At 34.9% G+C, this 17,478-nt stretch overlaps 2 protein-coding genes across 4 annotated transcripts; both read right to left on the reverse strand.

The window, feature by feature from the left end:
- Nucleotides 1-3,392: 3,392 nt before the first annotated feature.
- Nucleotides 3,393-8,074, reverse strand: LOC113726207 (uncharacterized). Of its 2 annotated transcripts, none has more exons than XM_027249795.2 (7): nt 7,935-8,074; nt 6,251-6,629; nt 5,355-5,582; nt 4,891-5,245; nt 4,672-4,796; nt 4,372-4,507; nt 3,393-3,881 (listed from the first exon to the last, which is right to left on the reverse strand). In XM_027249795.2, the coding sequence occupies exons 2-7, from the start codon at nt 6,592-6,594 to the stop codon at nt 3,642-3,644; spliced, it is 1,428 nt and encodes a 475-aa protein (XP_027105596.2). In that variant the 5' UTR covers nt 6,595-6,629; nt 7,935-8,074; the 3' UTR covers nt 3,393-3,641. The 2 variants fall into 2 exon arrangements, with proteins under 2 accessions (XP_027105596.2, XP_027105595.2); XM_027249794.2 differs by having other exon boundaries at nt 6,251-6,624; nt 7,935-8,073.
- A 1,225-nt stretch (nt 8,075-9,299) lies between these two features.
- On the reverse strand, nt 9,300-15,340 carry LOC140004137 (ER lumen protein-retaining receptor A-like). 2 transcript variants are annotated; one of them, XM_072074498.1, is made up of 6 exons: nt 15,108-15,336; nt 11,920-12,185; nt 10,308-10,423; nt 9,928-10,001; nt 9,778-9,841; nt 9,300-9,696 (listed from the first exon to the last, which is right to left on the reverse strand). In XM_072074498.1, the coding sequence occupies exons 1-6, from the start codon at nt 15,196-15,198 to the stop codon at nt 9,660-9,662; spliced, it is 648 nt and encodes a 215-aa protein (XP_071930599.1). In that variant the 5' UTR covers nt 15,199-15,336; the 3' UTR covers nt 9,300-9,659. The 2 variants fall into 2 exon arrangements, with proteins under 2 accessions (XP_071930599.1, XP_071930600.1); XM_072074499.1 differs by lacking the exons at nt 9,300-9,696; nt 9,778-9,841 and having other exon boundaries at nt 9,978-10,116; nt 15,108-15,340.
- Between the last annotated feature and the right edge of the window lie 2,138 nt (nt 15,341-17,478).

Below are 17,478 nucleotides of genomic sequence, written 5' to 3' on the forward strand. Positions count from 1 at the left end.
AAGCAATATTAAATTTTCTCTTTCACTAACGTCTGAGGCAGAATCTAAAGATTCAGAACCTAATGATCTAAAATTTGTTAAAACAAATCCTTCTATCAGTTGTTCCCATAATGGTCCTTCAGAGGCAACCAACATGGCAAATCCTTATTATGGGTATACACCAACAGCAGCGTCTCCAATTTAAAGTCGAAAGGTTCCTTGGTTGCCCATGGACTTGTTCCAAAGAAAGTTGCCCAAGTCTCCAGCAGCAGCTGTTCATAAAACCTTTAACTTAGTAGGAGCATCAATTTCAGAAGAAAAGTTCGTGGGTAGTAGAGAATTAATGTTGGAAATTTTTTGTAAAACCAAGCTTTATTATTTTGCTTATTTAGTGTATATGTCAAAGAATAAATTGGTAGAACAGGAGTTTGCCATGTGATCCATTTGGACTCCTCATTCAGATAAGTTGCATGCCGTGCATCTTTTTATGTGTCAAATTATACGTGCTTCCACCGTGCAATTTTAGTTCTACAGAAGAGCATCTGAATTCACTAGGAGACATTATGTACTTCAACTGAAGTCCCTTCATTTGGATAAAAGCTCTTGAACATATGGTTCAAAAATCAAAAGTGAACTCTAGAACAGGGAAGCTTCCTATATTAGAATCTGGAGGTGTAACAATTTCAAAATTGGCAAGGCAGTAGGGGTTAAAATGCCCCAAGACAATTCAAATCACAATCTTCCAGCAAAATTTGGATTCCCTTCAGTTCCAGCATTTAACATGGAAACTAATAACTCCGTTTCAACATCATCTTAGTCTGGTAAAATCTACTAGTGCTGAATCTTCATTGCCAACAACTGCATTACTCGGTGCAGATACTGAGCTTTCTCTTTCTTTGCCTGCCAAAGCAGTTGTTGTCCAATGCCAGTTAACTGTGACGTTGAAGTATCCATTTATCTTGTAGTGCCAATTGACAAGTCCCTTCCCAACTCAGTTCCAGAGGACAAGAAGGACGAAATGATTCTAAAGCTGGTTCCAAGGGTTGCCGGAACCTCAAAATCAGCTTCTGATAACAACCAATATTCGGTACATTTGAGAACAAAATTTTCTATGTTTCCTCTTCCAAACTCCAAAATTTGGAAGCATAAAAGTGCATATGGTTACTGTATTATAAAGACAAGGAGATTCCAAGAACTTCTTTGCCCACCCTAGAGAAGAGTCCAAGATAAAATTATTGCCAAACCATTACATATTTATTTGTTGGTTAGAGTTCGTTTAATTGTTGGGCAAATTCCACTTTACCCCCCTGTGGTTTAGCATTTTTCCACATAACCCCCCTATGGTTTCAAAAGCTATACATAACCCCCTTATGATTTGGATTAAAGTGTCAAAGTAACGGAAGTAGTCACTCGTAACGGCGTCACCTAAAATGTCAAAAATACCCTTATGTAAGGTTGAAATTTATGTATTAACCAATGGGGGTTATGTGTATATTTTGAAAATCATAAGGGGGTTATATGGTAAAGTATTAAACCATAAGGGGGTTATATGGTAAAATATAAAAATCATAGGGGGTTAATGTGTCATGTATTTATAAGGGTAATTTCGACATTTTTAGAAGTTCCGTTACGAGTGACTATTTCCGTTACTTTGACACTTTAATCCAAACCATGAGGGGGTTATGTATAGCTTTTGAAACCATAGTGGGGTTATGTAAAAAAAGGGTAAACCACAGGGGGGTAAAATGTAATTTACCCTTAATTGTTTGGTTTACACACTGCAAAACTAAGAAGCTAGAGGTTGTAAATTAATGTATGCTTCAACTGTGCTGATTCCGTGCATACTATGTTTTGAATTTAGACTTGTATGTCAAACTGAAACTTGAAGATTTCTTTTCATGGGAAGATATCCAAGCTATCTCTCAGCCCCTCTATATAGCTCAAGGTCTCTAAATCTAGAACCTCAGGCATCTACCTTAGAAGTAAGTTTTCAAGTTGTTGATCCAAGACGATTTTTGGGGATGGCTGTATGCGACTTTTCATTGTGACGATAGCTCTCAAAAAATGCAAATAGAGGTTCAAGTGCAGAAGATGATATTCTAGCTAGTGGTTACATGAATCCCAACCTTGTGTATGCCAGTGTTTTGATTTTGAGAATGTATTGTGAAAATTATGTAATGAGTAAGTTACATGAATGCTAAACCTACAATATTAAATTTGCATCAAATTTAGGCATGCTTAGCCCTTGTTCAAAGGACTGTTGATTTTTTTTTTTTTTTTTTTTTGTGTGTTCAAGGGGAGACACTCCATAGCGACCCATTTTTTTAACTAGTTCTTTTTGTTGTGTTCTTTCATGGAGTGTTCAACTTTCATTGTTGAACAAATGCTATTTGTGACATTAATTGGAGAAAGTATCCCAAAATGCATGGCAGGAATTTAATTTAATTTTTTTTTAAAAAAAAAGAAGAAATAATTAGAAGTGTTTTGGATATTCTTGTGGATTGGATTCCAGAACCTTTCTTCCCTGCTCCTTTTCCATGGAGCACAATGCCCTGAGTCTGTTTTTGATATGATTACTTTACAAAAGAAGAAACAAGCAACCAAAAAAACTTTATAAACACTTGAGGATTTGCTTATCACTGTTCCTTTCCATGTTCAGTTGGCTTCCTTTTGTAGCTTGATTATTGAGGTACTTCTTGATGAAAATGACTTGTAAAATTCTTAGACCAACTGACCACAGCATTCTTGTGCCTCTGCAGTGCAAATGTTTTCCAGGCGAAAATATAGGTTCTGTTCGTTTTTCTATATGATGTCAACATTTTAGAGTTCGCACATACCACACAATCCAAATGTCTTGTATTACGATCTGCCACTTCTATTGATTTCAAATTTCTATATATCTGTGTCATATTTGTTTGAGGCATTTTCTATTATTCATGCATATATATATTAAATGAAATGATTTTTTCTATCAAAAGAAAAAAGTGAACAAGGGAAGGAAGATGAAGCCTATAGTGATGTAATCTAAGTCACTTCATTGAAAATTCAGGCAAGAATCTTATTAGTGACCAACATATAAGCAAGCATAAAGAAATTAGGGAAAAGATAGACGAATCAACCAGTCTTCTCGACCGGTAAAAATAGTTGGATTGTTTGGCGATATTAGAATATGACAAATGGACTAAAGCCTGTGCCCAATTGCGGAGTCCAACACCAAGAGCCAGTTTTGCTTGCGTAATAAGAAGTTTTGATCATATTTACGTTTTGCATTGTCATGATAAGGGACTGGAACCAATACAGATTGTTAGTATCATTATTTCTGTTTAAACATCGAGAGCTCATCTGCCCTGGAATCTTTGAAACTTTTACTGTCTCGGGAAAAGAAAAGAAAACAAACCCAAAGGCATTCTACATTAAAAGCAAATGACCTGAGATGTAAGCTTTCATTCTCCTTTGACAACACAGTTCTACAAAATTTGCGAGTTCCGCTGATAACAAAAGCTTTTAGACTACAATCGTAACCTGAATCTCTCTATCCATGGGTGCTAACAAGCAGCTTTACATGTAATATCCCAGATGAGTAGTTCCTATGGAGCCTGTATCCTGAACCAACTAGCAACATTTGAATCCCTGTATCTAATAATTTCATTGTTTTTCCCCTCTTAGAATCCAAAGAAGCCCAGCTCACTGGCTTTCTCCTTCTCAAAAGTCTCAAAGTACTGATAAATAATAGTAACTGCAAGAAGAATTCCAGTCCCTGAACCAATAGCTCCCATTAAGTCTGCCAAAACTGTTAATGCACCAATGCACATTCCACCAAAGGCAGCTGCAGTAGGTATATAACGGTTCAGTTCCTTCTGCAAATTGGAATCGCGATGTCCAGGCATCACCATTTGTTGCTCCTGCAAAAGCATTGACAAAATCAAATATTATCCTCCACGGCTGTGCACCAATGAGTAAGCTCAAAGTCTTATGGTTAAATCAACAAGTTGGGCATGCGCAAAAGCTATGCCAGATAAAATGCAACTGCTTAAAGAACTTTCAGCAACAAAACAAATCAGAGAGAACTAAAACAAAGCATAAAAGTTCTGTTTATTCTGAATGAGTAATAGCAGGGCACCCTGAAACAAAGTCCCAATTCTTTTGTGTTATGGGTACAATGAATAAGGACAATTACAATATCCATATCTTATGCATTAATCACAGTCCGCATAGTCAAGGACATGTTTCAAGGCCAAACAGCAATGAAACAAGGGCATTGTACCAGAGCCAATAAACTACTAATTCTTCATAAAGAACCAAAAATTGTTGCCCAAAACAAATCTAATCTATTTTAAATATCTTGAATACTATTAATTACAACAAAAAATCTAAGAGTCAGATCAGTCATACCTTTAGCTGCTTGGCAACATCTTTAGCTGAAGATCCAGATACTTCAATCCAAGTTTTCGAGAATAGTGCACAGGCACTGAGCATGAAGATTATATAAAAGACCGCATGGAAGGGATGTGCTAGCATGTCCGCCAGACTGACATAAATGATAACAAAATCAAGAAAAAAGATTCAGCTCCCAAACATAAGGATTAAAAAATTAGTGTGAAAATATTCAGATGTTTTCATGTATTTTTCCATGTCCATCAGCAGAGCAAGGGGATGGAAAATTAAACTTTCTCAGGAAGTAAAGAACTTTACCTTGATGGTGCAGTAACATAGTATGCCAGACCACCCACAGGAATGGACTGACCTGAATATTCAGATTCCTTCCATTTGCCCAACAAACTGACAAAGAAATTTCCACTGTACCTTCGGTACAATAACTGCAGATGAAGAAGATAGTATTGCATTCTAGCCTCACCTTACGAAAAGACAGAAAATGCTTCAAAGCACCAAAGAAGCATCAAGCTAGATTACCTGGGAGATGAAGTAGAGGTTTGTTACAAGTGCAGATTGAAGAATGATGGGCATGTTAGAGGTGTAAAAAAGCTTAATCGGATATGAGCCCTGTTGTCCACGGGCATTCTTTGAGCGCACAGGCAAAACCACACGGAAACCTTGGAAGTAGATAACTATGAGGAAGATCAAAACTGTAGCAAGAAGATTTGTAACATTTGGCAGATTCTGTCGGTAGAAGGCCTCACGGAGAGCTCGAACTTTATCTGTCCTTGTTATCAGTAGATGGAACAAAGCAATAACAGCACCTTCAAACTCAGCACCACGCCCGCTATTGATAGTGGTGGGGCTAAATGCTTTCCAGATTATATTTTCACTAAAAAGATTAGCAACAACTTAGCACACTGCCTCCAAAAATCATGAATCCTAAACAATTGGAAAGCATTAAAAAGAATGACAAGTGAAAAGTGGAATCGGCAACATACCAGATATTGGTTGCTATGAATAAAGAAATCCCAGAGCCAAGACCATAGCCCTTCTGAAGAAGCTCATCTAAGCATATGACAATGATACCAGCGAAACAAAGCTGAACAATGATAAGAATGGCATTGCCAACCCCAAGTTCACTCACACTGCCATACATCCCTGACAGCACATAAGCAACAGCTTCACCAACTGCAATCAGGATTCCGAGCAGCTTCTGAGCACCATTTCTGCAGATCAACAGAGAACAATTTTACAAAAAAAAAAAAAAGAAAATAGCAAAAATAAAGGAAGGAATCCAGTAAAACTTGAAGTTAAGGAAATTAGGAGGAAAAGAAGGTTTAAAAAAAAAGGCTCTGAAGGAAAAGCGTGAATTCTGGTCAATTCAAAACAGTAAATCCAGTGGCTGTTCAAAAATAAAAAGTATTGACACAGAGCTTGTATGAATAAGCTCAGGCAACAATTGACATTTATATTTTCAAAGAGAACAAATACCAAGATAAAGAAATTAAACTTGAGGCTTCAGAGTGGACATAATATTGTCACAGCTAAATCCCCATTTAACTCATATACAGTTATAATGTGTGTGTGCGCGCATATTTGCATGTATGTTCGTATAGTGGTAATATAATCAACTTTTGGAAATAATACGTATTGCATAAAAAATTCTAAAATCATGACATCCACCAATTGTTCCTCCAAACAATGATCCTGCTTAAGAAAAAAATTGTGTACATAAAGATACCTAAAATCAAGAGAACAACAAAGAAAAAGGACCAAGTTCTTACGGATAATATCAACTATTCAAGGTGCTAAAATAAGTTAACAAATGCAAGAAAGGTTGTGCCACAAATCCAGAACTGTTCACAATCCTACCATGGGAGAAGAATCGACTTACAAAAGCGCTCGATCCTCGCGGACATTGTTGTCAACCTCAATGATTTTTGATCCAGCTAACAATTGCATGACCAGTCCTGACGTTACAATAGGTGTAATTCCCAGCTCCATGACAGTACCACGATTAGAGGCAAGAATGACACGCATCCAATAGAAAGGATCCGCCCCAGTTGTAGAATGGATGCCATAAAGAGGGAGTTGACTGCAGACGAGAAAGATAAAAAGGGAGATGACAGTATATATCACCTTCTCTCTGAAGGGAATCTTCCTGTCAGCGTTCTGAACTTCTGGTAGAAATGAAAGAAATGGCCTAACCAAATGCAGCACTCTAAATCCTCCACCCATTTTCCCAAATTAGACCCGATTATCTTTAGCCTGTGCTTAAGATGTAAAAAAACATTCATAAGCCAACTAGAAACATATCTTCACAGCAAAGTGGTATATAGTAATAAAAATTAAGCACCCGTTAACTCGACTATGAAAAATGAATATAACAAATTTTGTCAATAGAACAAAGCTGATAGGATTCTAATTCTCATTCATTTTTGAGAGCATTTCAACTGTTAAAAATGAGGTTTACTATTGAAAAAAGAAAAAAGAAAAGGGCTGGGGATCCTATGTTCTTTTTCACCATGCTTTGATAATGCCTTTCTATCTCCCAGAGCAACATACCATCAAAGAATGTTTGCTTTCACATATTACTAACCTGGAAAAAGTTCAATTACCCTTCAATCCTTTATTACAGACACCATTTAACAACTCGACCATACAAAAAGCACTTTTAATCACTTTTAACAACTCCCCATAATCTCATACATATCTAGAACAAAACCCATTTAATTTCCAACCTGCTCCTATTTTTTCCTGATCCTCTTCCTTATCCTTTTAACCAAATTCCATTCTTGCTTGGTATTTACAACCCTGTTCAGACATTGCTGTCATTCCTCAAAGAAAATTAGACAAAATGAACAGACTAATACGTGACAGCAATAACTCTATCAAAAATTTCAAATTAACCCACAACTAATAATTATCACATCACTTATCCATCAGGTTTTTTTAAAAAAATTGCACCCATTGTGTGTTTTTGTTCTCATTAGTCAAACCTACCGCAGAAATAATGCATAATATGAGATAATCAACTCCTACAGTCCCTCCAAACAGCTTCAAACAAGGTATTTGACAATGGAAAATCTCCTAAAATCCAGTAGCAAAAACATAAAATTTTCACACAATAAAGTCGAGATAGCAAGTACCTAAACCATAGCAGAACAGATATTATGAACCACTTTCCACGGAAATTTATACCCACTAAAAATCACCGTTTTTTCCTGTTCCTAATGTTACCTAAACACAACCATGAGTAAATTCTACAAGTGCAAACATGGAAAAAGATTAATATTCTTACCATTGGAATTCCAGAAAATTTAAAATCCAGAGATCGTTAGCTAAATGTATATTTTCACTTACATATCAATCACAAAATGAAAATATAAAATATTCACAATCAGACAGAATAATCAGATCTTACAGATAATTCATCCAAACAATCCATGCAAGTAGCAAAAAAAATCAAAAATCAAAAGTGAACATTTAAACCTATCTGAGCAATTACTGCACCAAAAAATTTTTTTAAATGCAGCCAATAAAACTAAACAGAAATTCAAAGGAATCAGAGAGCTTACAGTGGATACACCGGTCTAAATTTCGGTTCGATTGATGGCAGAGAAATTGAAAAAGAAATGACAAAAGAGGAACTGTACATCTATTTTGGGGAATTCTTTGGATTTGTAGGGTTTACACAAGAAGTATGTTTGGAAATCGGGTCGGGTGCCCGAAACGCGTCGTACTCGTTCTTGGATCTTATTGGAGGACTCTAATAGGAGGACTGCCACGGTGGTTTTATTATACGGGTGCACTCAATAATGCATGTACAATTTAAAAATAATTAAAATGAATTAATTTTATACAAATTTTTTTTTTTACGTAAATCAAATTGATATGAATTTTTTACTAAAGAACTTTGGTTTATAATGTTTTAGTAATTTGGCATTCAGATTAGTGCAGTTACGAATCCATAAAGGTAAAATGTGATTAGATGATGAGGGTAAAAAAAAAAATTTTTTGTAAGAGTGAAGTTGAAAGTTCAAAAAATGACCAAAATTATTTATACCAACTGCCACTAGTCTAACTTTTTATATTATATGGATGATTGATTTTGGGATGAGAAGCTGGAGTTTTTTTGTTTTTGAAAATTACAAAAACGGATATTTTCTTGTGGTACTGTACAATTATTTTGTAATGTTAAATTAGAATAGAACAATTTAAAAAGAGGATATAGGTACCCTTTTTCTTTGTGTCGCATAATGAAATTAAATTTGTTTTTGTTTGAAGTATAAGATTGAGTCTTGTCGAGGATATTCAATCAAAAATTAATTAAAGGAAGTTTCAAATCATCAGAATATTCAGATTTAAGGTCAGAGCCAACAGGAGGACAGTTGGAAGTTGATTTTGACCATTTCTACGATAATAAGTAGGACAAGGTCAAAGGGTTTGTTATATTTTTACCATCCTTCAAAAATTTTCTCGAAATGAAGCAGCAATTTGCATAAACATTTACGAGTAAACTTCTCTTTTAGTTGTTTATCTCAGGGCCAAGAGAGACAACCAAGCAACCATGCCAATTGGTCGATGACAAAATTAGTTTATCTCGACAAGTTTCGGAATCCAAATGTCACTTTCATCTGCATTACAACCTGAACACCAATAGATGAACATTCCAACTTCAAACTGTACGACTGAAAATTTACACAGCCAAGGAGCAAAACAAATTGAAAACATGACCAACCACCTAGCTTTGAAACTTTACGCCCTCGCATGTATCCTGGCTTCCTAAACCAAACTTACCAACCTTCTGGTTTGAAATAGAGGTCAATTGGAAATTGCAATTGCCCTCTAGCTGAAGGTAGTATCCAAGAACCAACCTTCTAAGTAGTTGTGTGCTTGAACGTAAAAAGATAAATGAAATGGGGGAAAACAAGAAATGAAGATTAGTCTAAAGGCTCGTTCATCGTCGAAACTGTGGCAATAAGAATCAGTATTTTGCAGGAGCAGAGAAACAAAATTATCCACCTTTGATTCTGAACTTCTACAATCAGCTCTACGTTATATGGGAATGTAAACAAACTTTTAGGACATTCCCTTTGATATGAACAGGGGTATTTCAACTAATCAGAAAGATGGTATGAGCTAAGCTAGTAGATACGTCATCTAACACTGTCAAATCAATTTGACTTTGCAACCAAGATAATTCCATCTGATAACAAGTTTTATCTTGTAGGCAAGTTCTGTCAGCAGCAAACTTTTAGTGATTATAGCAGAAGAAGTATCAATTATGAACAAGCTTGTATTTATGCTGGCAACTTAAGCTTGGCGTTGTTTTTCCAGCTGCAAAACCAATTTCTGGGTTAGTTTTTGTACATTACAGAACCAGAACGATCCATCATTACTAAGTTTAGATCTAGTTACCTGATAAAGTAGTAATAGAAGAAATCTGCATAAAGCGCTGTTTGGACGAGACCAGAGATGGAAGCTGAGAAAAAGTAAAACGTTTAGGGTAAAATGTTATAAACTAAGGTTAAATGTTAGAATAATACACCCCACTGTCAAAACTCTTACCTATCCATCGACCGAAATGTGCCTCTGTGAAATAGCGGTAAATCCAGTTCAAGATGTAGAACCCGCGATATGCCCTGTAATCATATAACAAACAAACAAAGGCTAAGCAGAGTGAATCCAAGATATCCATCAACTTTTTTGACAAGTATATTGCAACTATGTCTCGGTAGAGGTACCATTGCAACCATCCTGCATAAGCACCATTGCGTATCAGGGCATATCTCTAAAGCTGAAATTGTTTCGACATTATTATGGATGTTGCATGAAACTAGATTCATAAAGACAACTACTCATGCTTCCCCAAAGTCATTCCAAACCAAGTAAAGTTAACTAAGTCGTATTTCTGAGAAGTAGTCAAACAAAAGGAAAGTCTAAAATACCCAAGAAAGAAGACATATTGTCCAGTCAGATTGTCCACATTCCCACTTCTTTGCAATAGAACCAACTGGGGAAGAATTGCAACAGCCTCCAAGTATATTGAAAACGCCCAAAATATCTGCAATGATATCAGAAATGTAATGAGCAAAACAAGTGGGGTAATTAGATCTGTGAACAGAAAAATAAATATTGATGACAACTTTAGAAATAAATTGGTGTGAGTGAAAATTGTGTGGAACCAACTTGTGCATAAGCTTTAGATAATAGATGCAAGAAGCACGAGAATACATGTCAGGACATAAGAGCAAGCAATGATATAATTCTTGATTCCATGGATTAGTATAGTGTCAACTAATTTTCCACATGACAGATGAAGTAAAAAGAGAGCCTCAGGTTGCCTTTGCCTCATCTTATTTGTCCTTTAAAGAATAAAAGATCCAGAAATATCTTCAGGCAGAAAAATCACATAAGATTCAAAGATCACATTTCTTAAATTTGATCTATATAGTTCATTTTCTAACCAGATGCAAAAATTGTACAAGTAATGATAAATGTTGGAGTTGACCAAAAAGTTGTTTAATCAGCTTACTAAATCTCAGTTCAAGAACATTCAGGCCCTATTTACAACTTAACATTAAAAAGAGGAAAAGAGAATGAATTTTGAGAAACTCGTTTTCTTGTTTCTAAAGAAAAACAATAAGAAAAATTAATTGTAAGCAAAAATAAGAAATAAAAATCTACACTTAGACATCAACAACTCTCAATTACGTCAAATTTCAACCTCTGTCAAAAGCCATAAATTAGAGTGAAGAGAAAAATGTGAAGGCAATTATATTCCTCGACTTGAGCACATTTTTTCTTCTGATAAACATTGGCATTTGAGAAACAAGTTTTTCAATCATCTTCCTACATTTATTTCAAGAACATTCCGGGCCTATTTGCAGCTTAGTGTTTTGGGAGGAAAAGCAAACGAAATATGAGAAAATCGTTCTCCTGTTACCAAAGAAAATCAAGAAGAAAAACTAATTGCAAGCAAAAATAAGAAGTAAATATCTACATTTAGACATCAAAAGCTTTCCATTATGCCAAATTTCAACCGCAGTCAAAAGTTGTTAGTCCAAAGAGAAATTGAGAAAGAAATCCTTGTGCTCCATTCCAGCACATTTTCTCTTCCTTTCCTTTGCCTTCACTGTGGGTCTAAAAATCAATAAGTACTAAACTAAGCACAATAGTCCCTAGAAGTTAATAACTAAGGTACAATCTCAAAGGAAAACTAAAATTACAATCTCAAATATCACATTGAATGTAATTTTGCTTAAGGTTGAAGTTTTCAGAAACAGAAGAAAATTTCAGCCTTCAAATATCACAAATCACTCTAATCACTACACCAAATTCGGAAGTTCTTTTAATAGATAAAGGCTAATCTGATACTCAGCCAGAGGTGGCAAGCTAAGTTCTAGAGTTTTGCAAGTCACAACATTACCACTCACATAATTAATTCCTGTTACAATCTAGACAAACTATTTGGTAATAATGAATGGCTTTCAAAACTTTAAGACAAAATATATAGACACAAATAAATCGAACAAAACAACTGCAAAACAAGAAGTTTACCTCCTGAACTGTGAATTTCTCATGAAAAATGAGAGCCAAGACAAAGCTACCCAGAATAAGAAAGTAATGGCGAAATGTGTCCAGTTCACGATCATATGTGCGCCTCACAGCTCGGTGATACCGCATACACCACACAATTGCCAGAGAGCTCGCAATAAACACCACTTTCATCACGGAATTGTACAAAGAGAAGAAATCAGTAAGCAGATCCAAGTACCGAGCCAAAAAGACAACCGCATACAGCTCCTGTGTCTTCAATGAAATCCCTAAATAAATTATCAACAAATTCAGATTCTTCCAGCTTTTTTAAATCTAACAAATGTCACTAGACACATATCTCTGAAGATAGATGCAAAAAAAGTAGCAGTCTACTCAAACACTAAAATCAAATAGTTGTTCAGCTCGATGATGAGCTCATCACTCAATTTGTAAACTCAAACTACCAAACTGGATCCTATCAGCAATCCCTCCTAAAGATAAAAGCAAAACATCCAATTTCCACATGCATGACTAATGAAACACCGCGAGTTAAACTAGGACCATGAGCAGAAATGTAAATTCTCAGTCCCACGGATAAGGAAAACAATACCAGTCGAAGTCCCCCCCCCCCGGCACACACGCGGTCATTTTCCAAGACAAACAGACGAATTTATAATCAACAAGGAATTCATACAGTTTTACTCACATTCAACTCATCCAATGAGATACTACCCAAAAAAAGTCATAATAGAATTGCTGGAATGTAAAGCATTGCACTTAAAATCTTGTCTAACACAACAAGTCAAATACCCCATTAATACCTCAGAGAATCTTATACACATTAGTCTGAGTCTCATACATTTGCAGTCAGAACCAAGGATATATCAGCTTCACTGAGCTACAGACGGTTGCAAAAATACTTATTTGGAACAGCTAACTATTCAAGCATCACTGGAAACATAGAATACACAACGGGCCACTTCTCAACAATCTTGACATGATGATGAACATCAAAAGGGCAGGCTCCCCACCCACCTTCCTTTCACCCAAAGAAAAGAATGAAATAATTTTCCTACATTCTTCATTAGCAAGCAGCTTGTACCAAACATCCAAATAACAAACATCTTGTATCAAATCAAACTTCTGATAGAGAATCACAATCCAGCAAAGTTATTTTAACTTTTTGTTCCACTAGGAATTGTTGTATCACCATTTCTTTTTTGACAATTGATCAAAAATGCAATACAAATCATCTCTACAGCAGCTGGATGGACTGCAAAACATAAAGTTTATTCAAAAAATTTTAAAAAAAAAAGCTTTGAGGACTTCTTTTTTGGGTTTGGAGTAATTATATACTTTTCTCTGAGCATATAGCAAATATTTCATTCCAGTATGTATTTTCCAGCATTTTTTACTACAGCTATTGCTTCTGATCTTTCCAATTTACTGTATAGTAATTGCTCCCTCATATTTTCCCTACATCTAAGAAAATCAATAATTAAACACAAAACCAAAATTTCAAACAGAACATTTGCATGTGCGGGCAGCATAAAGCAAGCAGCAAGTTCAAAAGCAGAATTCAAGATTTTCCAATGAAGATCCACCAGTCCTCTTAAAAGCAAAAGAAGATTGTCCCAATTTTGATGTTCTAAACAAAAGGAAAAAATTTATGACATGCAGTTTATGCTCAACCAGGAAACTTCATCAGGAAACCCCCGGGTTAGTGCGGTCATTCCTCAGCATGTCATGTTGCATAATTCCCACAAGCTTGACAAGAATTCTTCTTGGACAAAAAGGAGATTACAAAATGCAGAATCCTAGGGAATATTAGCTAATTTATCTTCCTTGACTCTGATAGAAAGATGATGTAAATCTTTGAGATCGTTATCAACCCACTTGCTTTTCAATATATATTTTCCCCAATCAGTTATGTACCCTATACTAGTTAATTTATGTACAATTTGTTTAAGTGAACCATTCTTCAACCTTTCTGAGTATTCTTCCAATTCTCAATCAAATGAAACTGCATCATTTCTATTTGCACCCCTGGACATGCCCAATTATATGCAGGCTGACAGTCAGACCAATAGCTAATGCCAAACGCAGAATCCATCAAAACACATTTCATGCGCATCTACTTCATTCTTAGAAAAATAACTAAGCGAGATCTAACTGGCCAAATCAACTTTAGAGAGAGAGAGAGAGACAGAGAGATATATATTATCATAGTCCCAAACATGGGTATAACCTTATTCAGATCTTGTATGTTGTACATTTCTTTGATCTACTGAGATTGAATAAAAAAAATGTTAAACACTAAAAACACTACTTTGCTAAAAGCTTATAAGCACAACTAATATTTTGAGATGTTTATCTAAGGGTAGACTTCATAAGCATCTCAGCGTAGTTTCATCAGCTAAAGAAAAAAAAAGAACAAAAGAAAGATCTCAAAGAGTTTGTTGCTTACATATATAGGATCAACTCATTCACACAGGAGCAAAGCCCTAATCAATCTAATAGTAATATCAAATCATGCTGTAAAGTTACATATGGATGTAAAACCTCTACATATATCTACACGGCTACATAAAACCTGCCAAACATATGAAAGAAGCAAACATTTCCATCCTAAATAACTCAGTCCAACAAACTCAACCACTCAGACATCAACTATCAAATGATACACCCAATGCACTACATCATTTTATGTATGCAAACTTAACTCCTGCCTGTTTTATTTTCCTTCTCACCTTCCAAACGAGGACCTAATTTTGGGAAAATTGCAAGCAAGTAACAAAAATAAACCACAGCCTGAAATACTAACAGTAAAGTTAACCCCAAATTGTTCAAGTAACTCGGAATGCATAATCTACATCTACAATACTCACTTCTAACATCTTCGTATCTCCATCCAATTATACCATGCCTTTTTCTTTTCTTTTCTTTCGCCTTTTTTTACATTATTAAATTACTCCAATTAGATGAATACAGTAATTACTAGCATAAACCCGAGACAACTCTATTCCAGACACTAATGCTAGCTTAAAATAAATTTAAATAACTCCTGAAACCTAAAAACAATTAGTTCCACTAACAAAAATCTGAAACAAAACGTGCTCAAAAATTAAAAACGTAAATTTAAGCTCTTCGCACCAAAAACACAGAATTAGTCAAATAAAAGCGAAAAAAATGGGGCAAAATAGCCAGACCTGAGCATGATTTCGTGGCGTAAATTTTGAGAAGAAGTACTAAAACACTCATCAAATGCGTCATATCACCAGCTAATCTGAATATATTCATCTTTGCAGCCTGAGATTTTAGGCAGAGAAGTGGTAAATTCCAGAGTTTAGTGAGAGAAAGTGAATGAGAGGGACAGAGAGAGATGGGTTTTAAACGTCGGAAGAACGCAAAGGAATGAATGAGAAGTATGTGACTGTGTGTTGGTTTTAATTTTTCCTTTTTTTTTGGGCCCCGGGGGGGGGGGGGATGTAATGCGTGGCAGAGGCATGTTCGGTGTTGCGTGGATGACTTAGGCCACGTTATGGCATAATATAAAAATGGTTTTTCCAAAAAATGGTTTTTTATACAAACAAATCAATAAATTGTGGTGCTAAAACCTAAAAGTTGCGCTTTTGACTTTTGTATGATTCTAAAATCTAACTATCAATTTTTGGAGTTTTTAATTTATTTAATTTCTAATCATTCGTTATGTCACATCATTTGTCGTTATCGGTCTTTACTTTCTTCTCAAGAAAAAGTAAAAATTATTCATCCCAAAAAAAAAATAAAACTAAATGGAAATGGTGGTATTTGTATAATCAAAAGAAAGAGTCATTTAAAAAAAAAAATTCCCTTCTATATAAATAAAGGCCAGTACGAGTCAGTGATTAATCATTTCTACGGGGGGGGGGGGGGGGGGGGGTGCACAAGTACAAAGCTCTTTTACGGATTTCAGAAACAAATTTAGGTTCCTTTGGATTACTATTTTCTTGAGTTTTTGTAAAAAAAAAATGGACTGTAGTAATTTGATATATGTAAGGTAAAAAAATATTTAATAAACATATATATATATATGAAAAAAAAATGACTTCCCAAACAAGACAGCATTGAGCCAACGGAACTAGTAAGACGTTTACATTATTATCATTAAACATAAACATGATAAATCTTTCATATATATATATATATATATATATATATATATATATATATATATATATATATATTGAAAGTACATATATTAACAGGTTTTAGTGTATATTACATCATTTTTATTTGGATTTTATCTCCGAATTTACATATATTGCAAGCGTTCATTCATATATATTAAAGTATAAATTGTCATTGTAAAAGAGATTTATCGACAAAAGTTTCACACATGTCCAAACTAATGTGTGTGGGTGACAATTTGAAGATATCATGGTATCTACATGTGTCCAAATAAATATACGTGTTTAAAAACAAATATATGTTTTTAAAAAATTTGTTTGATGGTAAGACTGTATAAAAAAGTACGTGAAAAAGTGAACTAAAGGAAAGTGAGGCAAAGAAACGAGAAGATCACTTTCTTGTACATATGTCTTTGACAAGAAAATTTTTGAAATAAAATAAATAATTATGGATATTATTATGTATAATTGAGACTTGTCCTCTAAAATCATGCAATTTTTAAACATTCTTATGTTATACCTCATCGTCTAATATTAAGGTTATTTGAAGGAAATTTATCTCGATTTGAATTAAATATTAGGCAAATTCTCGCAACCCTCACGTCAATAGTGAAATTCAAACTTACCAATCGAGTCAACTTGTGTTGGCTATAGCAGTCTTGAGATACCGCTTGCTGAGTTTCCGTTTTCTCCACGGGGCACATTTTTGTCCATGCAAGTTGCTAAGAAATTGACGGGACACAAGGGCTTTTACGGCTTATTGTTGTGTTTGTATAACTCTTTTAACTAGTAGTAGTATTTCTATTGTTGAGTTTCCCTACCCTGGAATGCCTTTCTAAAACTTGATAAGAATCAAACTTGATCGTTTTATTTAAATTTCTTTGTGCAAATTATGTGGTCAATTATTGTCTCAAGTATAGGCCGTCTATTACAGCTTTATAACTACGTATTCAATTGATTCTTTTTTCTTTCTATAATCTTAACTAAAAAGGACGATAATGTTACTTCACCACGAGACCCTTGTGCATACATCTTCAAAATTTATTATTGGAGAAAAATGAACCTTAATTCTCAAGTTGTGAACTTAGTACATAGTAGAGTATGATTTGACGACGTTATGACCCTTTTCTTTTCTTTTATTACAATCATTTCTTTTGCATACTCTTCTATCATCGAATTGTCACAAAAGACTAACCTACGAAACATGCTTATATTCAACTCAAGATTGAGATCCATAAAAGTTTTAAGATTGATTCCTTCATAAATACAAACAGCCCTTGTCTCTCTCTTTTTTTTTTTTTTTTTTCTGATGGAGTGGATGTCCGGGTCAATCCTTACGGGGCCTGACTAATCCCACTCCGACTCGGGTGGAGAGGCCCCATCCCCCGAACGCGTTAACAGCGGGACTCGA

Source organism: Coffea arabica, chromosome 2c (genome assembly GCF_036785885.1).
Source record: "Coffea arabica cultivar ET-39 chromosome 2c, Coffea Arabica ET-39 HiFi, whole genome shotgun sequence".
Lineage (NCBI taxonomy): Eukaryota > Viridiplantae > Streptophyta > Magnoliopsida > Gentianales > Rubiaceae > Coffea > Coffea arabica.

Coding starts and splice junctions, on each gene's coding strand:
- LOC113726207 (XM_027249795.2), bottom strand. CDS start 6,594: ATGGGTGGAGGATTTAGAGTGCTGCATTTGGTTAGGCCATTTCTTTCA. Junction 5,246..5,354: donor TTCATAGCAACCAATATCTG/GTATGTTGCCGA, acceptor TAATCTTTTTAG/TGAAAATATAATCTGGAAAG. Junction 3,882..4,371: donor ATGTTGCCAAGCAGCTAAAG/GTATGACTGATC, acceptor ATGCTTTTGCAG/GAGCAACAAATGGTGATGCC.
- LOC140004137 (XM_072074498.1), bottom strand. CDS start 15,198: ATGAATATATTCAGATTAGCTGGTGATATGACGCATTTGATGAGTGTT. Junction 12,186..15,107: donor CGCCACGAAATCATGCTCAG/GTCTGGCTATTT, acceptor TAATTTATTTAG/GGATTTCATTGAAGACACAG. Junction 9,697..9,777: donor TTCTATTACTACTTTATCAG/GTAACTAGATCT, acceptor TTGGTTTTGCAG/CTGGAAAAACAACGCCAAGC.